Source organism: Salvelinus namaycush, chromosome 27 (assembly GCF_016432855.1).
Source record: "Salvelinus namaycush isolate Seneca chromosome 27, SaNama_1.0, whole genome shotgun sequence".
In the NCBI taxonomy this organism is placed as follows: domain Eukaryota; kingdom Metazoa; phylum Chordata; class Actinopteri; order Salmoniformes; family Salmonidae; genus Salvelinus; species Salvelinus namaycush.
In genome coordinates this window covers 21,891,693-21,914,458 of record NC_052333.1, presented here as the reverse complement: position 1 = coordinate 21,914,458, position 22,766 = coordinate 21,891,693, and the positions used below count along the sequence as shown (strand labels likewise).

The window sequence follows — 22,766 nt, the reverse complement described above, 5'->3', positions numbered from 1 at the left end:
GAAAAATACACATTTAAAATTTGTACGAATCGATTGGAACAGACCTGGTGGGCTCCCAAGTGGCGCAGCGGTCTAAGGCACTGCATCTCAGTGCAAGAGGTGTCACTAGCCCCTGGTTCGATTCCAGGCTGTATCACAGCGGTCTAAGGCACTGCATCTCAGCGCAAGAGGCGTCACTAGCCCCTGGTTCGATTCCAGGCTGTATCACAGCGGTCTAAGGCACTGCATCTCAGCGCAAGAGGCGTCACTAGCCCCTGGTTCGATTCCAGGCTGTATCACAGCGGTCTAAGGCACTGCATCTCAGTGCAAGAGGCGTCACTAGCCCCTGGTTCGATTCCAGGCTGTATCACAGCGGTCTAAGGCACTGCATCTCAGTGCAAGAGGCGTCACTAGCCCCTGGTTCGATTCCAGGCTGTATCACAGCGGTCTAAAGCACTGCATCTCAGCGCAAGAGGCGTCACTAGCCCCTGGTTCGATTCCAGGCTGTATCACAGCGGTCTAAGGCACTGCATCTCAGCGCAAGAGGCGTCACTAGCCCCTGGTTCGATTCCAGGCTGTATCACAGCGGTCTAAGGCACTGCATCTCAGCGCAAGAGGCGTCACTAGCCCCTGGTTCGATTCCAGGCTGTATCACAGCGGTCTAAGGCACTGCATCTCAGTGCAAGAGGCGTCACTAGCCCCTGGTTCGATTCCAGGCTGTATCACAGCGGTCTAAAGCACTGCATCTCAGTGCAAGAGGCGTCACTAGCCCCTGGTTCGATTCCAGGCTGTATCACAGCGGTCTAAGGCACTGCATCTCAGTGCAAGAGGCGTCACTAGCCCCTGGTTCGATTCCAGGCTGTATCACAGCGGTCTAAAGCACTGCATCTCAGTGCAAGAGGCGTCACTAGCCCCTGGTTCGATTCCAGGCTGTATCACAGCGGTCTAAGGCACTGCATCTCAGTGCAAGAGGCGTCACTAGCCCCTGGTTCGATTCCAGGCTGTATCACAGCGGTCTAAGGCACTGCATCTCAGTGCAAGAGGCGTCACTAGCCCCTGGTTTGATTCCAGGCTGTATCACAGCGGTCTAAAGCACTGCATCTCAGTGCAAGAGGCGTCACTAGCCCCTGGTTCGATTCCAGGCTGTATCACAGCGGTCTAAGGCACTGCATCTCAGTGCAAGAGGTGTCACCAGCCCCTGGATCGTGATTGGGAGTCCCATAGGGCGGCGCCAAATTGGCCCAGTGTCGTCCGTGTTTGGCCGGGGTAGGCCGTCATTGTAAATAAGAATTTGTTCTTAACGGACTTGCCTAGTTAAATAAAAATATTTAATTGAGGATAACACAAATAACCCAGCTCCAGGCCAGCCCTCTCTCCAGTCATCCCTCCTTCCCCATCCTTCAGGTTAAGTCAGTAGCTGGATCAATAAAGATGTTTAGAGCCGTGCTGTATCATCACTCTTACGCTTCGAACACACCGACTGCGTCATTGCGTTTCGATACACCAGAAGTACATTCATTTCCAATTGAACGCTGCATTTGCCTTGCAGCATTGCGTTGCAGAGGCAGTTGCAGTGCGTTCTGTGTGGTGCATACGTTCGATTTATCGAACGTATGCATCAAATTGTATGAGTGGACTTGACAGAAAGTAGCAAAATATGAATGTAGATTTTTTTTTTGCACACATTCAGTAAAAATTTGGGATTACATAAAAACAGTTTGATTGCATAATTTCTTTACATTTTTTATTTATTTATTTATTTGCCAAGTATATTATTTATTCGATGACATCCTCAAATTAATTGTGAAAGCCTATAATATAATTTCCCTCAAATGCAGTTTTGGAGCGAAATGCAATAATAAATAGTCAAGATAGGCAGAGTAGGCTCTTTCAACAATGAGACCAACGTTGAGGAAGGTGGTCTTGATCGCGCTGTTGGGCCGGGACCAGCCCCGCCGAAAGCTAGCTAACGCTAACTAGCCACATCTAGCACAAGCTCACTACTAAACTGACCTGGCAATCCTACTACCGTGGACACTTGTCTCCAAGCAGCATTTTTTGTGTTTATGTCCCTGTAGCTGTCAGCAGTTGTGTCAAAAAGACACGGTTTTGAGGATACTGCGAAAATGATTCTCTCCTCCCTGTGTCCAACCGCATGCGACCATTTGCAAAAGGTACCTGCATCAGTATAGTTGCCTAGCTGCGCAAAATGTTATGCAGCAGTGATGCAATGACGCAGTCGGTGTGTTCGAAGCGTTAGCCCCGCTGCTTCAGATGCATACAAACATGTCTCTATGAGTTACTCTGCTGGCTGGGTCTCACACCACAGGGGTGGGCTGAGAGACAGAGATATACACATCTATACTCCAGCCAAGCTCCTGGATAGGCTACTACACACCCCTGCTTGGACAGCCACAAAATATCACATTATGAGCCTGAGCAGCACAGACAGAACCTACTGTGGTTCAGATCCAGGACTCACAGGCAAACATGTCCTTTAGACGGAGGTCGTTGAGGAGAGTAAATCTGAAGAGCAGAGCCATGTCAGGAAACAGAACATCAGTGATAAAAATCACTGCACAGTCACTTTATCGCTACCTACATGTACATATTACCTCGACTAACCTGTGCCCCCGCACATTGTACCAGTACCCCCTGTATATAGCCTCGCTACTGTTATTTTATTGTTGCTCCTTAATTATTAATTTATTAATTACATTTTACTTCAATTTATTTTAGGAAATACTTTAACACTTTTTTTCTTAAAACTGCATTGTTGGTTAAGGGCTTGTAAGTAAGTATTTCACTGTAAGGTCTACACCTGGATAATTCAGCGCATGTGACTAATAACATTTGATTTGATTTAAAATCTCAGTCAGGAGTGCCATTATTGAAAACATTGCTTTACATAAATCATTTATCTATCATCCTGTTTTACAAAGAACATTCCTGGAACTTAGAAACATCACCAAATGAAGGTTTTAAAGGGATGTTAAAGCCCTCTTTATTACAAGTCAAGTCACATTCAGTGTTGTGTGTGTGCAGTGTTGGGAAGTGGCTTAGTGATAATGGTTGAACAAGCAGAGAAATGCTGCATGCAGCATATAAAAACAGCCTGGAAGTAGAGATGGACTTATGCAAGGCTTTGAGTATTGTTGCTGATAGTACATTTAGACCACAGCGGTCATGGTGGATAGTTACCTGCCTGTATCTCCCCGTTTACCTGTCTGGCTGTCTACCCCTCTCCCAGCCTGTCTGCCTTTCATGGGCAATTTAAAATTGTTCCTAAAGCTGCATGGAATCTGTCTGTTGTTACATTTCAATTTAGTAAATTGTATTTGGAAGCCCAAGTAACGTAGTCTAACAGTAGAAACATGGAGAGTTGAAGGACAGACCGTGAAGGACAAAAACTCTGTATTGATTCTCATTTTGGGATGATGTGAGGTAAACACTATCTTTGAAGAGCTCACTGCAGCATTACACAACCCCCCCCCCCCCCCTCTCGCTCCCTCTCCGCCTCCCTCCCCCCTTTCAGTTCTGTGTTCTATCAGCAACCCCCCCCCCCCACCAACTCGAAATACAGCTGCTTTCAACTCCAGTTCAATTCCTGTGGGGAATCGATTCAACTCACTTTCACTTGAAGATTTCCGAGAGCAGAATGTGACTAAATAAGTAAACATTGAAAAGGAAATGAAACATGTTTGCCATCAATTAGTATGTCAGTCCATCAGTCAGCAGACAGATAAATAAGCAATTAAATAAATAAGCATCAGCTTTGGAAGACTTGAGCCAAAACTAAATAATAGGAAATCAGATTTAAAATAAGCCCACATCAATTAAATAGCCTGATCACATGATGTGCCTCTCCTAAATCTAAATACACATTTATAAAACGCAGTCAGACAGACAAAAACAATATGTATTTTTCCATTTAACCTGCAGACCATACATTATCAACCCCCGACCTGGTGGAGTCCAGAAACAGAGCGGACAACCGGCAAGCCTATAAATAAAGTAAACGCTGCCTCCTCCACTTTACTGCTCACATTGAGTAATGAACCACTGCACTGGTAGTGAGTCAATACATTCTAGCATTTACTGGGCTCAGTGACACAGACTCCATAACAGAGGTAACAAAACATCTTCCCAGAGACGTAAAGATAAAACATTGTTTTCCTTTAGTCTTTTCACCAAAAACACAGAACACAGAACTTTAAAATGAGGCCTACAGTGGTGAATAGAGTACTTAAAACTTAATATATGATTTAGTACCGTCCCACAGAAATCAACTCATTCAGGAAAACAAGGCAAAACAGATTCAACACTCATTCTTACGTAAGAGGTTCAACTTTCTTAAACTTTGAAAATGTCCTTAAATGACACCGATATGACAATCATTTCTCAGTTCCTCCGCTCATTTTGAAGACAAACCCCTACTTTTCCATCCAGAGCAGCAACAGATCAGTAGCCTATGGTGTGGTACTGAAGAGAGGACCCCTGGTGATGACTTCGAAATGTTTTAACATTCTTAGTGAGGCCTCTTAACTGACTGACACTCTAGGGAGCGGGGGGGGGAATTAAATATACATCCTGACAGTACAGTAGTAACAGTCTCAATAAAACAGAGGGAGATTCTGCCAACTGTCACTGAAGATGGACTGCCCTGCCATGTTGGATGTGATTGAAAGTGCTGACAGAATACAAACTGAAATGAATGTTAAATGAAATACGACAAATTGATTGATTTATTGTTTTGGGTGCTTATAAGAAGTCAACTGCAATGACATTACTGCATTCATATTGAGGCGAAAAGCCTCATCTTATACACACAGTTAACCAGACCACAGTGCTAGAACATTTTATGTGGGTGGGAAACTGGCAAAAAGTGACAGACTTAGAAAATGTGTGTGTTTACTTCAGTGTAATGAGATGGAATGAGTGACTGGCCATCTTATGTGACTGAGTATCTAGGGAAATCAGAGGGAGGGGGTTTAGTGCCAGGGGCTTACAAACAACTCCATCAATAAGTAGCCCTTTAATTGCTATTTCTGCCCCGATAAAGCTTCAACTAACATTATTCATTTTAACAACTATTTCTAAAAATAGGTCTCATAAAAAGCAATCTCTTTCTCCACTCAATATAGGTAAGAGCCTGCAAGTTCCTGGTCTGAATCGTAGTCTCCGAGCCACAACACACAGCCAACTAATAAAATATTGATAATATCCTCCTGTCCCTGATACAGTTGAACTACCCCCACTAGTGATGGGGGGGGGGGATCAATACAGTTACAAACTGGGATATTACTTTTGACAATATATTGCGTCGTATTGTTTTAACAAAAATCGCAATATTATTTTTGCGCTAGTTAGCTGTCTGTACCTGCACCAAAACTCCAGTATTTTTCCTTTATAGCTTGTTCTCCATCTTCTTTTTAACTAGTTAAATGTAACTAAATGTAATCGAAAATGTAATCTTTGTAATCCCCAAAAGGAAATATTTATAATGAGGGCCATAAAGAATAACTAGTAATGCTGCATACTCAAAGAAAGATTCAAATATCACCTTTCTGGCTTCCTGAACTCGTTAGGAAATCGCCTTTCATCTCATATCAATCTTGTACGTCTATGACATACATAGTGTTTTTTGCTCTTCCGACTGTCCATCAACTCATGACTGAACCCTACAGTACATCGTAACCACTGATAAAGCACATGCCTGCAGTCGTTACATCTTAGTGAGTCCATGCACCTTATTACGTTAAGCACATTTTTACTCCTGAACTTTTTAGGCTTGCCGAAACAAAAGGGTTGACTACTCAGCTTTTCATGTTTTATTCATTTGTAAAAATGTCTAAAAACATAACGTCAGTGGAATTATGGGGTATTGTATGTAGGCCAGTGACAACATCTAAATCCATTGTAAATTCAGGCTGTAACACAACAAGATGGGAAAAAGTCAAGGGGTGTGAACACTTTCTGAAGGCATGATAATATGGTATCGTGAGAACCCTGGCAATTCCCAGCCCTAAACCCCACGCGCTTTACTTCCCCCTTTCTTCCATGCAGTCCTGAAGCTTCTGTGATGCCACGAGAGGAAAGATGACACGCTCTCTTTTTCTCTTCCTACCCCCCCCTTCTCTCTTCACCCACTCCCAGGCAGGGTGACGCAGTGGTAACGTTAATGAGCTTGGCATGATCACCTTTTCCTGAACCCCTCTCCCTTTCCCTTGTTCTCCCTCACCTAAGCCAGAGACATTAAGCAGTTCTCACTCTCTGCCTCTACAAAGGCCTAGCTTAAATAAAACATTTCAGTTATGTTTTTTAATGTCACCGATAGGGACTTGAAAAGGCACTACTACCTCAAGACAGACCTTTGAAAGTGCCGGGCTCTGAAATTCAAAGCCGTGACGTTTCCTTTCCCTGGGAGCTTCTGCTGTGACATTAAATGGGAGGACAGCAACGTGCTTAAAGGAGAAACTGGGGTCGATATCATTTTACAGGGGTTGTCTTCTAAGACTTGAATTGTGTTTACCGTCGGTCACATACTGTGTCGTGTACCATCGGTCACATACCACGATGCTGAGGGACAGAACAAATTCCTTGGTTGTGCACCTATGTAGACAGACAAGCCCATCTCGAACACCCAAACCCCAGGGCTTCACCAGGGGACTCATGTAGTATCAAGGTGCGTGTGCACAAAAAGAGATGCGTGCGACAGTTTTTCCTGCAAAGGTTGGTAATTATCCATTTTGAACTGGACAGAAAAGTGTGTGCGCATCTCCACGCAAATCTCAAATCATGTGCGCACACAACTTCACACAACTTCACACAACTTCTCGTGGTTGATCAACTGTATGCAAGCAAGTAGGCTATTGTTATTTTGGGGGAAATGGAGGAGTTTGATGCACAGGAATTATAATAATGGTAGGCTAATATAAATATTGGCCTAATGATAAAAGAGATTAATTTGCCGTTGGTAAGACGACAGCATAGCAGAATGTCATCTAATGTTAATTTTACATTTATTTTATATTCCTAAGTCATAATCATATTGCAGGACATGTCTCTCCTTTTCTGACATGACTGGTTTATTCTGCTACGAATATTAGGCTACTATTCATCACTCATTCAATAAGACAAGCATGCTCCAAAGTGAACAGCGCGGTAGCCAATGGCAGTATGTATAGGCTACAGTATTGCTGTTTGACAGGAGCGTGACATAATAGCCTATTTCATCTCAGAGCCTGTGTCAACGCAGCAGATAAAACCACAATCTACTGATAAACTAAATATTGAAAAAAAAAAATGTATTTTGCATAGAACTCTGCGCTGTAGCATTTACTTTTAAATTGTTCAAAAGGACAATGAATCTTGCAGAATACACGGCCAGTGTTTTTGCCACTCGCTATAGGAGGCATGCGATTTTAGGATGTTTTTTTTAAGTCACTGCAACAACAAAAAATTACATTCTGCCCACACCTCTACAGAAATGTGATCAAATTTGCAATTGCAATATATTTAAGAAACTATCATGGCCAGGTTATAGGCAGAGTTATAGAGCTAGTTCACAAACCCTACAAATATAGTATGGCTCTGATTTATCAATTAAAACATGCATATTTTGTGTGCGACAGTTTGATCAATCCCAACAATTTGTTGCAAACGCAAATCCTAGAATCTCCATGTACACTAGATTTTTATTTGAAATGTACGCACGGTTGATAAATGAAACCCCAAATCTGTGGATTAAAGGCACAATCTGGGATATTTGAAAATGGTTATATTGTTTCCCATCCTCATCTGTCAGCTTTATACCAAACCAAGTAGCGTTGGGTTGACACACAAACTCAGGATTGTGACATTAAAAGGAAAAGGCTGTTGCTGCTGGGCCGAGATTGTCACACTGTTCCCAGATGCTGAGCTGTACTGCTGTGTGTTCTACAATAATTCCCCAGACACGCAACGAACACAGCGAGGGGGCCGCGCCCCATTACTGCATGCTGGGAGAAGACGGCCTGCAATAACCCCCACCGTGTGTGACATCACCACACTGCAGACAAACAGCTGGGGGGTGATAGAGAATAGCTGGAGGGAGGAAGAGGGAGAGAGAGAGGGAGGATGGGCAAGTGAGCGAGACAAAAAAAGAGAGAAAGAGAGACAGAGAGAGGCGGGCGAGAAGAGAAGGTGTGGAAACGCAGTTTACAGGGGACAGATTTGTGCACGGCCCATTTCACAGAGTGTCTCTGCCAAAGCCACCATTGAGAAACTCACTGAGAACTATAGAGGTTTTAAGCTGTTCAAACAGTCATTCGAGCATGGAGTTAGGAGTCTGGTGGACAAGGTTTCAACTTGAGTGAGATCAGTGCACATGCTAGCTGAAATATAACAATGAAATATGTTCTGTCCCTTTTTTTATGCTCAGCCTCACACACAAAATGTCACAGCTAAAAAAAGCCTTATTTCTCAATCATACTTCTCGCCTTTCTGTCTGGAGGCATCACAGGCTGTAACTGCCCATTGTTAGAGTGTGACGGCCGCTGACACACACGGTGGGTGTATGACGGCCACAGGGATATAGCTGAGCTGCTGTTATTCCAGCAGGTTTACACAGTGAGGATGCTGGGTAGATGGGAACATAGCCTCCCTCAGCGTAGCAACAGTCCCTCGCTGCTGCTGACATTGGCAAATATTTCATACTGTTGGCACTCTGCTCTCTCTCTCTGCTCTCTCTCTCTCTGCTCTCTCTCTCTCTGCTCTCTCTCTCTCTGCTCTCTCTCTCTCTACTCTCTCTCTCTCTACTCTCTCTCTCTCTACTCTCTCTCTCTCTACTCTGCTCTCTCTCTACTCTGCTCTCTCTCTACTCTGCTCTCTCACTCTGCTCTCTCTCACTCTGCTCTCTCTCACTCTGCTCTCTCTCACTCTGCTCTCTCTCACTCTGCTCTCTCTCACTCTGCTCTCTCTCACTCTGCTCTCTCTCACTCTGCTCTCTCACTCTGCTCTCTCACTCTGCTCTCTCACTCTGCTCTCTCACTCTGCTCTCTCACTCTGCTCTCTCACTCTGCTCTCTCACTCTGCTCTCTCACTCTGCTCTCTCACTCTGCTCTCTCACTCTGCTCTCTCACTCTCTCTCCCATGCAACCTACCTGTTGTGTGTAAGGACTGTTGTGTGTATGGACTGTTGTGTGTATGGACTGTTGTGTGTATGGACTGTTGTGTGTATGGACTGTTGTGTGTATGGACTGTTGTGTGTATGGACTGTTGTGTGTATGGACTGTTGTGTGTATGGACTGTTGTGTGTATGGACTGTTGTGTGTATGGACTTGTGTGTATGGACTGTTGTGTGTATGGACTGTTGTGTGTATGGACTGTTGTGTGTAAGGACTGTTGTGTGTATGGACTGTTGTGTGTATGGACTGTTGTGTGTAAGGACTGTTGTGTGTAAGGACTGTTGTGTGTAAGGACTGTTGTGTGTAAGGACTGTTGTGTGTAAGGACTGTTGTGTGTAAGGACTGTTGTGTGTAAGGACTGTTGTGTGTATGGACTGTTGTGTGTATGGACTGTTGTGTGTATGGACTGTTGTGTGTATGGACTGTTGTGTGTAAGGACTGTTGTGTGTATGGACTGTTGTGTGTATGGACTGTTGTGTGTATGGACTGTTGTGTGTATGGACTGTTGTGTGTATGGACTGTTGTGTGTAAGGACTGTTGTGTGTAACTGACAGATGCACACACGTTAATATTTTTAAATGTATGTAAATTGTAAAGTCTGTTATGTATTTTTCATTGTGTGTCAGACCCCAGTAAGACTAGCTGTCTCCATTGGCTAATGGGGATCCTAATGAATCAACATCTCTCCCTCTCTATCCGTATTCACTATCTGTTTTCTCCTCTCTCTTCTTCCCTGTATCTCTCCACTATCTGTATTCTCCTCGCTCTCTCCCTTCCTCCCTATGTCTCTCCCTCTCTATTCACTATCTGCTTTCTCCACTCCCTCCCTGTATCTCTCCCTCCCTCTCCTGTTTCCCCTCTCTACCAAAAGGAGTAAACTAGTCTTGATAGTGAGGTCAGTGAGGCATCTGCTCTACCTCCCCCTCTCCTCAGGTGAGTACCTATCTCCTGAGTCCAAATGAAGCCCACTGTCACCCAGCCACCAGCTGAGACTGGCTTGGTTGAGCATTACACACCATTACACCCACAGGCACAATGCTGGCTTTCCTAAAGGACATGCATGGTTGGCTGCGGTCAGGGGATGATTTCAGATGATCAGTAGTATGAAATTGAGAAAATTGCAGTAGGTTTTTAAACTAATACTGACAAAAACATTTGACTATTTAATGTGTGTTATTCCTAGAGTAGAGCTAGTCAGACATTTTCTCTTTCCTTTTTTTTTTTAAAGAGTTACTATTTGTATTTAGTTTCCTTTCTATTCAGTACATGTCTCAGCCCTGGGAGGGGTTCTACTAGGCTATATACCAGGGATCATTTGGTTATTTGATTTTGAATTTTAAGACCCCTTTAAGTATAAAAAAAAAAAAGATAAACAAAAATGATTTTATGGAAAATTGAATTTGGCCTTACTGCTAGAAGCCTGTACAAACACACTGAATAACGATTCACTATATGGACAACAGATAGTCCCCAAAAAATTCAAAAGTAAGTTTGTTCTTTAGTGTCTGCCCTATATCTGAGAGACATAAGCATTATCAGGAAACCTTTTTTATATTTTATTTATTTATTTAAACCCCTATTTTTGGCACTAAACAGTCTCCATAAATACTTCCAACAATTTTTTAAACTGGTACCGGGGAACCTTCAGATGAGTCTTGAGGCCTGTGGCGTCCTAAAGCAAAACATGTATCTGTTCGTGAGAGCCTCACCTTTCTACAGATGGGTCATATTCGTGTGTAGCCCAATCTGTTCAGACGCTACAGACAGAAGTTGGCAGATCGGCTAACTTCAGACGAGTCTCTGTCACTTTTCACAGCAGATGAGGTGGATTGAGATGCATCCAATGCAAAAAAACAGATCTCCATCTTAAACTGACAGATTGTTAAAGGGATTTTTTAAATGATGCTAATTAGATTACCGCGGGGTCGACTCTAGGGTTTAAGGGGTGCGACTTACATTGTTGAAAGAGTGCCCACTCAAAGACACATCTGGGTTTTGTGTGTGTGTGTGTGTGTGTGTGTGCTGACCTTGGTCCGAGAGGAAGTCCAGCATGGTCTGAAGCAGAAAGGAGAGGTGGCGGACGGACAGCCCGGGGTTTCCCATACGACGGGACGCGTACACCAGCTCATGGAGCAGACGCATCTGTACTGCTGCCCAGCCACGGTGGGTACCTAGGGGAGAGAAGATGATTTTATTGTCTAAATGTAAATTCTTTCAAATGTGTCTTCTACAATAACCATCCCAGCCCCTCTGAAAAGACACACATACAGAGGTTGGAGCAGAGGGCAGTCATTCTACTGCACCGGTGGAGCTGGTTTTCGGGATTCAATGCCTTGCTCAAGGGCACAACTGCAGGATATGGCATGTAGGATTTGATACCAGTAAGGGGGGGGAAGAAAAAGAGAGGGGGGGGGGGCTCATCCACACATTCTCGTACCAGAGCAACATGTGAGATTGTGAGCTGTGCCGTGTGGCGTTGGCTCAACGTTATTTGTGTTCTGCAGCAGACATCTTAAGAAAGGAGAGAAAGCAGGAGTGAGAGAGAGAGGGAAGGAAAAAAGGATAGCCTGCTCAGAGGTAAATAAGAATCAATTGCTCCCTGAGCGACACGGTCTGTGGAGCTCAAAAAAATTGAGACCAAGATGCTTGTCCGTTGTAAGTGTTCTCTCTACTGTTGGAGGATATTATTAATAAATAAATAAAATAAATATATATATATATTTTCTGTCATGTGCAAAAATCATATTAACGCAAATCTCGCCTAAGCCATTTCCTCCTCCTCCTGTGGCGCCCACTAAGCAATCTATATATAGCAGCATCCACCTGTCTGTAACACCATGTGATGCTACCGCTGCTTATCTGAAGGGCACCAATACAGAGGCAGGGAGGACACACTGCTGCTCTCCCTCTCTCCCCCTTGCTCTCTCCCCCTCTCTCCATGCATGCTGCGAGCTCTGTATTAACTCCTACACTGAACAAAAATATAAACGCAACATGTAAAGTGTTAGTCCCATGTTTTATGAGCATACAATTGGCATGCTGACTGCAGGAATGTCCACCAGAGCTGTTGCCAGAGAATTGAATGTTAATTTCTCTACCATAAGACGCCTCCAAAGTTGTTTAAGAGAATTTGGCAGCACGTCCAACCGGCCTTACAACAGCAGACGTGTAACCACACCAGCCCAGGACATCCACATCCAGCTTCTTCACTTACGGCATCGTCTGAGACCAGCCACCCGGACAGCTGATGAAACTGTGGGTTTGCACAACCGAATAATTGTTGCACCAACTGTCAGAAACCGTCTCAGGGAGGCTATCTGCGTGCACGTTGTCCTCACCAGGGTCTTGACCTGACTGCAGTATGGCGTCGTAACCGACTTCAGTGGGCAAATGCTCACCTTCAATGGCCACTGGCACGTTGGAGGAGTGCGCTCTTCACGGATGAATCCCAGTTTCAACTGTACCGGCAGATAACGTGTATGGTGTTGTGTGGGCGAGTGGTTTGCGGATGTTAACGTTGTGAACAGAGTGCCCCATGGTGGGGTTATGGTATGGGTAGGCATAAGTTACGAACAACGAACACAATTACATTTTATTGATGGTAACTTGAATACACAGAGATACCGTGACGTGATCCTGAGGCCCATTGTCGTGCCATTCATTCGCCACCATCACCTCATGTTTCAGCATGATAGTACATGGCCCCATGTTGCAAGGATCTGTACACAATTCATGGAAGATAAAAATGTACAAGTTCTTCCATGGCCATGTTACCCATTGAGCATGTTGGGGATGCTGTGGATTGTGTACGACAGCGTGAACTAGTTCCCGCCAATATCCAGTAACTTTTCACAGCCATTGAACAGGAGTGGGACAACATTACAAAGGCCACAATCAACAACCTGATCAACTCTATGTGAAGGAGATGTGTTGCGCTGCATGAGGCAAATGGTGGTCACACCAGATACAGACTGGTTTTGAGCCACACCCCTACTTTTTTTTTTTAAGGTATCTGTGACCAACAGATGCATATCTGTATTCTCAGTCGTGAAATCCATAGATTAGGGTCTGAATTTATTTAAATTGACTGATTTCCTTTAACTCAGTAAAATGGTGGTATGTTGCGTTTATATTTTTGTTCAGGGTAAATAAAAGGTATCCTGAAACCTCTCTCTCACTCGCTCTCTCCCCCAGCTAAATGTCTTCTGTGGTATTTTCGAGGAGGTATTCAAGGTGTCTGGGAATCCAATTAGCACCACCATGATAATGACATGCAGCACAATGCTCAACCTGTCACAAACACACCACCCTGTCACACAGTGTCTGTATCAAAAGGCACTGTACCTTCTGGTAGGAGACTTAGCAGTTCCAAGTAAGGTGACGTTTGATACTACTGTCCTCCCCTACGGTCATTGGGGGGAGGTAGGCAGGTAGCCTAGTGGTTAAAGCATTGGACTAGTAACCAAAAGGTTGCAATATCAAATAACCGAGCTGACAAGGTACAAATCTGTCGTTCTGCCCCTGAACAAGGCAGGTAACTGTTCCTAGTCTGTCATTGAAAATAAGAATTTGCTCTAAACTGACTTGCCAAGTTAAATAAAGGTAAAAAAAAAAAAATCTATTTAAGCATGAAGAGTGCATGGCAGCTAAATGCCTTTTTGTGAGTTTGTGGTCTTTGAAACAGTATGTCCTCCGAACTGAGAGAAAGAGAGACAGAGATAGAAATAGCCTAAAAGAGGGAGGGATGGGAGAGAAAGAAAGGATAAAGAGCAGAGAGAAGAGCGAGAGGCGGTCCTCTCAACCTGGTAAAGACGAGAGTACTGAGGGCTCCCGAGCCAATTAAAAAACAATTCCCTCGTTCATTTCTCTGCCCGCCAGCCCTGTACCCTGTTGGAATGCACTTTTGAGCCCCATTTCCTCTGACGTTACCCTCCTGCACCAGGGGCCTGGCTAGCTCTCCTCACAGCTCAATTATCTCCCACCTGACACCTCTCCTCAGGCTGAAGGTCTCAGAGGCATGGCTGTAGTAGAAAGTCATGCTGCCTTATGAACAACCTGTCTGTCGGTCTTTCTTTGTTTTGTAAAAGAATGTAGGGAGGAAGAAATCCAGTCGACACACGCACCACAACATAATTGTTTGACTACCTCACACAATAGTTTTCCTCTCTTCCTTGAACTGTTCCATGGAAGTGAAGTGGAGGTCAACAACAACGTCTCTCTCTGTCTGACAAACTCTCCTCAAGTGAGTCCTTTGAACGAGGATCACAGTAGAGATATAGATGACCCTAAATCGTTGTTTTGTCTGTCAGCGTTTCTTTTACGCTACAACCCCTCGTGGTGGAGTGGGTCGAGCAGGGTGAGGTTCAAGAGCCTGCAGTGCACAGCAGCTTATCCTGAGAACCATGAGTGTTGGCACGTGTGTGTGTGTATGCGTGTGTCAGGCAGAGTGGCAGTTTATAAAGGCCTGGGTCAGTGCAGGTCTCAAATCAATTGTGTCTCTCTATGCGCAAAGCGGTGCCTTGAATACGTATTACCTCTGAGAAGAGCTCTTGAAGGGGAGACCCTTTAAATAAAGCTCATGGCAGGGGAAGGCAATGTTATTACATGTCTCGCTTTGAGTATTGACGTTACTGAAACAGGGAAGTATGTGTGTGTGTCTTTTATTGATAATTTCAAAGTTCTAGGGGATCACTCACCAGTGTATAGGACACTTTTGAGACAGAGGAGAGGCATATCCAATCGGGTACCTTTGCTGAAGTCTTTGGGGTCGAGGGAGAGGCTGTATCCAGGCAGGGTCTCCAGCAGCAGCTTGTAGCAGGCCCTCCAGCCAGGCTCTGGGATGGTGGGGGCCACACACTGCATGGCTGCTACCCGCTTGAAGAAGGCTGATTTACGGTGGAAACCAATCAGGTGGTAGAGCTCAGAGAGGATGCTGTAACGCTGGATCTTCTCTTCCTCTGACAGCTGAGAAGACAGGAGAGAACATTGGTTGGTTGGTTGATTCTAGTAGATAATTGAAAAACTATTTAAACCACACACTGCATGTAAAATGTATGCACAGACTTACAGTCATGCGTTCATAGATTTTACATACGGGTTGTCCCAGATCTGTTATAGAACTCAAATTGAACTTTTACAGAGAAATAAGTTGTATAACTTTGTGTTATCGTCGAGGATTTATAATGAACAACAATATAAACGCAACATGTAAAGTGTTGGTCCCATGTTTCATGAGCTGAAATAAAAGATCCCAGAAATGTTCCATACTCACAAAAAGCTGATTTCTCTAAAATTTTGTGCACAAATTTGTAATCCATCCACCAGACCGGTGTGGCATATCAAGAAGTTGATTAAACAGCATGGTCATTACACAGGTGCACCTTGTGCTGGGGACACTAAAAGGCCACTAAAATGTGTCGTTTTGTCACACAACACAATGCCAGAAGTTTTGAGGGAGCGTGCAATCGTCAGGAATGTCCACCAGAACTGTTGCCAGAGAATTCAATGTTTATTTCTCTACCACCTCCAATGTCGTTTTAGAGAATTTGACAGTACGTCCAACCGGCCTCACAACCGCAGACCACGTGTAACCACACCAGCCCAGGACCTCCACATCAGTCTTCTTCACCTGCGAGATCGTCTGAGACCAGTCACCCAGACAGTTGATGAAACTAAGCAGTATTTCTGTCTGTAATAAAGCTCTTTTGTGGGTAAAAACTTATTCTGATTTGCTGGGCCTATGCCCTCCCGAGCCCACCCATGGCTGCACCCCGGCCCAGTCATGCTAAATGTATTTCAATTGACTGATTTCCTTATATGAACTGTAACTTATTAACATTTTTAAATTGTTGCATATTTTTGTTACATTTAGCATCTGCTAAATGGTATATAATATTATTATTATAAAATCCTTAACGATAACACAAAAAAGTTGTACAACTTATTTCCAAATAAATCTCTGAAAAAAAGTTAAATTTGATTTATAAAACAAATCTATGGAAAGGATATGAGAACGATCAGTCACTGCACACTGGCAGAACTGGCCGGGGCTCAAGTGAGATTTCCCTCCTACAGAGACACCTACAGAGCAGATCCTGAATTGAGCAGGGTTTCAGTTCCTTGCAGGATGGCCTCAGGTACCTGTCAGAAGAGCTGTATTATGGGACCCGGCTGTTGGCAGGCAGATCCCCTGGAGATCATCACACAGGAAAGCAGCAGAGACCGGTGCCTGACTACAGGACCTGGAGCCAGAGCATGAAGCCTAGGTGTTAACAGTCTCTGTGGGACCTGGGTGTTGGCAGGCAGTCCCTCTGGTGTCCCATAGGGCCAGGAGTCTTTCCTGACTATGATCTGACTAGGTAAAACTCTGGGCCCTGGTTATAGACTACAACTAGGGACCAGAGTTGGTCCTGAATACGAGATCTAAGCATGGGACTTGACAAGGCAAAACTCTGGTCCCCTAACTAGCAGAATGTGTGCGAGACCAGGATGATGGTTCACCCACAGAGAGGTACATCTACATGTCAGGTGAGGTCTTACCTGTCCCAGGTTGATGTAGACAGCATTCTGGAGGAACTCTGAGGCCTCCATGGCCCTCTTCTGAATGGCTAGCACCCTGACTGCCTTCACACACGCCTCCAGCTCTATCACGCCTGCATTCTTATACTGGGGGAGGGATGGAAGGAGAGGGAGAGACAGGGATAAAGAGAGAGAACGCAAGAGGGCAATAAGAACAGACAAGGCCCAGGCTCAGCATAAGGAAAACTTAAGAAACCAATGAGGACTACATTGACTTTTCCCACCCGGCGTAATTATCTGAACTGATGTATTCCATCATGTCTCTTTCTCTCTGTGCTCCAGACATCTTTATCAGATTACTGATTCTAGTTCATGTGGTGATACGGCTCCACGGTCGTTCATTATTACTTTGTGCCACATGGTTCTTTCAGGGGAGTCCCGGGTTCTCCCCGAGTAGCAGTTCTAATGAAGTAGAAACCTGAGTGGAGGTACAACAGTGCTCTCTCACACATTCACACACGATCCCCCACCCACTCCTATCCCCATTGCCTCCTTATTAAACTGCAATTCATATTTCAATGGCCCTGTCGTGTTGAGATAATGTAATTTAATTTTGAGTGAACTAGTTACAGGTATAAGGGCCAAGGGAGGTCAGAGCAAGAAGGCAATTATAATAGTGGAGATAAAGAGTTTCAGAAGGCCTACTGGGATATTATTTTGTAGTAATTCATTTTACCCTTATTTTACCAGGTAAGTTGACTGAGAACATATTCTCATTTACCGCAACAACTTGGGGAATAGTTACAGGGTAGAGGAGGGGGGATGAATGAGCCAATTGTAAACTGGGGATGATTAGGTGACCGTGATGGTATGAGGGACAGATTGGGAATTTAGCCAGGACACCGGAGTTAACACCCCTACTCTTACAATAAATGTCATGGGATCTTTAGTGACCACAGAGTCAGGACACCCTTTTAACATCCCATCTGAAAGATGGCAACTAACACAGGGCAATGTCCCCAATCACTGCCCTGGGGCAAAGGGGATGAGAAAATATTTGACTAGAGGAAAGAGTGCCTCCTCCAACACCACTTCCAGCAGCATCTGGTCTCCCATCCAGGGACCAACCCTGCTTAGCTTCAGAGGTAAGCCAGCAGTGGGAGGTGGTATACTGCTGGGATGTTACACCTCTGTGTTTTTACCCCAAAGCTTTAAGGTTTGTTTGTTTTTGTTAACGCATACCTGTGCTATACCAGTAAGTATAGTTATCAATAGATCAACAATGCAATTAACTAATGTCTTTTATTTTTTTAATTGCAACTGATGGAGTTATAGGGCATTTGAGATGACCCCACACATCCATTTGGCTATTAGTAACAGACACTGACGTCATTCTAGCTAAGCCTTCCACCGCTGACTCTCTGAGTGCACTCAGACGGTTTCTCCTGTAGTCAGCATGTAGTAGTTTGTTTACCGTGTGAACACAGCCTCTCTCTGCCGCATCAGACGCCCAACCATCACTGATACCTAGTGCGCTACTGTCCCCTGGTGGAGATGTTGAGAACTGCAAACTGGATAGTGGATAATGGATCAGTCTGCAAAGAGCAAACACTGAACCTTGTTGAAACATTGTATGTAATAAAGTACGTAGGAGCATTCAGAGTGTGGGTATCTGTTTCTTTCCTGTGATGTATACTTTTTGTACCCTGCACCTGAAAAATAACTAGATGTACATACAGTGCTTTTGAATTATTCTTGTTCCAATACCTTGCCATAGCAGGAAATGGAACAAAGTAGACAGGAGCATTCAATAATGTGAATATATATTTGTTGTATTTTCCAATACCTTGCCATAGTAGGAGATGGCCTCCTTGTATTTCTCTATGATGTCCTCAGGGCCCAGGCAGTTCTTGGCCCGACCAATCTCACTGCTGGTGTCTGCACTGATCCCATTGGCTGTGAGGGCACCTGGAGGGACGGGGGCACGAGAGACAAGGGAAAATGGGGAGAGAAAGAGGAAAAATGACATTAATGACCGTGATGATTGTCAATGCTCAGACCCATCCACCACTTGGTTCTTCACATCCATGCATATCAGTGGAGGCTGCTGAGGGGAGGCCGGAACGGAGCAAATGGAATGGCATCAAACAGCTGGAAACCACGTGTTTGACGTATTTGATACCATTCCACTGATTACACTCCGGCCATTACCACGAGCTCATCCTCCCCAATTAAGGTGCCACCAACCTCCTGCGATGCATATGGCCAAAGTCACAACAATCAACAATGACATACTCACTGGTAAACTGTGTATAGCCTATCTGAGCATACACATTTAATGCAGCCTCGACAGGAGCTTCAGACACTGAGATGAAGACAACACTCCATAATGGCCATGCATTGTACACAACAATCTATCTCTAAATAAAAAGGCCTTTGAGGGTCACTGTGCATTGTTATGTGATCAAAATGACGCTGATTGTATCATGTGCTCAGTAGTTTGGAATGGTTCAATTGAAATGGTTCAAAAATGAATATGTGCAAGGAGAATCTCTCTCCTCTACCTATCTGATTTGAATACAAATGTAGTATTGATAGAACATTGCCTAGCAACAGCTCTAGCTGGCTCCGTAGCAACGGCATCGCGGCTATGTCACTATGACACAGCATTACATGTGAATCATAAGACTAGACTGGGAACACATACAGGTACTAGAAATGTATGCACTCACTGTACTGTAAGCTGTTTTGGATAAAAGCTTCCGCTAAGTACTCCTCTGTAGCTCAGTTGGTAGAGCGACACGCTTGCAACGCCAGGAGAGTGGGTTCAATTCCCAGGACCACCCAATCGTAAAACATGTATGCATGCCTGACTAAGCTGCTTTGGATAAAAGCGTCTGCTATAGGGCATATATTATATTTTTTATATAGTAAGTGTTAGACAACTTGTTACAGTCGGATCTACAGTCGGATCTACACACTTTACACAGAGCCCTTGAGTTGAATGGTTTAGTAAATCCGACAATAGTTCCTAAAAAGGAAACAGTATTTCTTACTGACAGGTTGGCCGAAATGTCTCACACTGAACACTTCTATATTTGAACTTGAGGCTACAGGAAATGCACTCAAACTCACCAGCAGCATACCACCCTGCATCCCACTGCTGGCTTGCTTCTAAAGCTAAGCAGTGTTGGTCCTGGATGGGAGACCAGACGCTACTGGAAATGGTGTTGGAGGGCCAGAATATCCCAATCCCCCGGGCAGTGATTGGGGACATTGCTCTGTGTAGGGTGCCCTGTGTAGGGTGCCGTCTTCGACGGGACGTTAAACGTGTGTCCTGACTCTCTGTGGTCACTAAAAGAGCCCATGGCACTTATCGTAAGAGTAGGGGTGTTAACCCCGGTGTCCTGGCTAAATCACCAATCTGGCCCTCATACCATCATGGCCACCTAATTATCCCCAGTTTACAATTGGCTCATTCATTCCCTCTCCTCTACCCTGTAACTATTCCCCAGGTCAATGATGTAAATGAGAATGTGTTCTCAGTCAATTTACCTGGTAAAATAAGGGTTCAATAAAATAAAATAAAAATTGTTTGGATGCCTCAATCAGCAGTGTTGGGATTACAATAGCAACATCGCAACCCCCTGGTGCATGTCTACATTTCTTTGAAATAATAGACCAATCGTAATTAATCAATCACTTCCTTTTGAAATCTAATAGGTTATGTGGTTCTTCTTCTACATAGTGTTGGATATAATGTCCTTGAACATGATTTTAAAATGGTTACTATTCATTGATTAGAAGAAGAGGTCAATGGCGTGATCAAACATGAACGCGAACAACATCTAAAGCTGACAAGAATAACAGGAATACAATACCTGCCTTAAGAGGGAAAAAAACATCCGTTTTGATTTACCAGTGGTGGAAACAATCAAAGTTGGAATCAGATGTAGTGCAATGGGTTGTTAGCCTGGTCCCAGATCTGTTTGTATTGTCTGGCCTTAGGCGGTGAGACACCACTAACAGATCTGAGAACAAGCTAGGGAGGTTGTCGTCACAAAAAGCATGGGACGCTGCATGAAAGCAAACACAGACAGACAGCAGGAAAACACACAGGTGAGATGTCTAGGTAGAAGTAGAGCTATGCAGCGCTGGCTGGTTAGTGTCATACCATACCTGGGTCAATGAGTACCTCCTGTGCCCCTACGGTAACAGACAGACACACAGAGAGAGAATGAAGGTTCACACAGTGCAGTTAGTTATTGAAAGCAATGTTAGTCCCCAAACAAGCCACTTTTCAGCCGGTTCCTCGAGACTTTCCCATCCATCCCTGCGCTATAGTAGGCTAATGCAAATACTTGTACAAGTAAAAGCAAAATATGTGTTGTTATTTAGGGGTTAAAGTAAGTGACTAGTTAATCATATTAAGTAAAGATATGGGTGAATGGAAATATGATAGTAAATAAGGTTCAGAACAAATGGGTTAGGATGTGGGGGCCACCGGATTTCTCAGGTAATGTTGTCCAGGGCACAGAACAGAAGCAGCTGGGCTGAGAAAAGCTTAGCAAAGCTTGGGTTGCCATAGTAGCTGCAGTTGCTTGGGCCACACAGATCTCTTCCTTCCAACGGTCATAAAATCACAGCTCATTCAGAATCCTCCGGACATCTTCAACAACACAACTTTTTGTCTTAATTAAATGAGACCCCCCCCGCCAGATTAAAAACACATTGCATGCCACCACAACAACACAATCCACCCTCCAGAACCACATTACAACTGTACATCCAACCCCCCCTCTCCAACCGTACAGACAGCCCCCTGAGCCCCCACACCTCCTGAAACATCTCCACACTCTTCATTTTATTAAAACATTCTAACCTAAGGCACGCAGCTACCTTCCCTTTCAATAATAACACCGGGTCTGTCCCCCCCGCCCCGGACCCGGTTCCTCCTTGGCTTGGCCAAACAAAAGGTTCAACAAAACACATTTTACCCTTTCACTGCTTGTATACCTCAGGCCCCATCACAAACATCCCCACAGAGAAGACCACCCCCAACCTCACACACAGTGAGAGCGAGGAGTGCTGCTTACCTGGCCGATGTCTCTTCCCTGCGTCGGCTGCCTGTCCCTGGCCCTGTGCCAGGCTGGGTTTGCGTCCGACAGCCTTCCCTGCTGTTCCTCCAGGGTAGTGGAAGATAACAGAGGCTGAACACAGGCCCTCTAACGCAGCTGGAGAACCAAGACATAAGGTGCGTCAATGAAACAGAGTATCATACGTTTTTCTAAAGGGCATTCTGTATGTACGGCAAGGGTGGCAAACCGTCCTCCTGGAGCTCTACTGGGCTTGGCAGGTTTTTGCTACTACCCTGTTGTAGCACACCTGACTCAGATCCTCATCTGCTTCAAGGTCATGGTGAGCAGCTGATTAATAGAATCCGGTGTGTTATAGTAGGGTCGGAGCAAAAACCTGCAGAGTATCCAACCCTGCTTTATGGGATCTAAGAAAAGAGCAGGAAGAGGAGGAGCCATGTCTTACCCCCCAGCCACAGGAAGTCATTGACGGAGCGGAGCAGCTCCACAGCCATGTGATAGTGGACCAGGGCATCCTGCAACATGCCTGCCTGCAAACATAGGTCCCCAACGTGCTTCCTCATACGGCCCTGGCAACGCTTCTTATAGTGCCTAAATGAGGAGGAGGAGGGAAACATCAACTAGTGTGTCAGATGTCGTAGAGATATCCATAGACAATACAACTTTGTCCACGTTACAGTGAACAATTATCCAAGTAGGGTTTACTTTTTAAGTCATTTTTACAAAAACCCTCTTTCGTTGTCTTCTCTCTCTCTCTCTCATTCGTACGGTTTCCCAAACAAAAGTCTTAATTTTAGCATAATGTATTTTCTTACCCAGGTACCATTGGGTGCTAGCAGAGGAGACTCGCTGTTGAATGAATCTCATCAGTTACAGGGGGTGCGTGTGGGGTGGGACAGCACAAGCAAGGGAGACAAGGTTTTGGGAGGGGAGAACCCAATAGAGAGAAATAACCAGAACCACCCTGATCCTGAAGTCTTGCACATTAAACACACAAGGATTGAAG

The 22,766-nt window shown here is 44.6% G+C and overlaps 1 protein-coding gene across 1 annotated transcript in view; it reads right to left on the bottom strand.

The window, feature by feature from the left end:
* trappc9 (trafficking protein particle complex 9) overlaps positions 1-22,766 on the bottom strand; it is a 293,236-nt gene that overhangs the window by 266,015 nt on the left and 4,455 nt on the right. Inside the window, exons 5-10 of the mRNA XM_038966127.1 lie at positions 22,206-22,351; positions 21,761-21,898; positions 18,511-18,632; positions 16,686-16,811; positions 14,894-15,110; positions 11,174-11,317 (exon numbers count right to left, since the gene is read on the bottom strand). Coding sequence (XP_038822055.1) covers positions 11,174-11,317; positions 14,894-15,110; positions 16,686-16,811; positions 18,511-18,632; positions 21,761-21,898; positions 22,206-22,351 — 893 coding nt within the window. The remainder of the gene's footprint in view (positions 1-11,173; positions 11,318-14,893; positions 15,111-16,685; positions 16,812-18,510; positions 18,633-21,760; positions 21,899-22,205; positions 22,352-22,766) is intronic.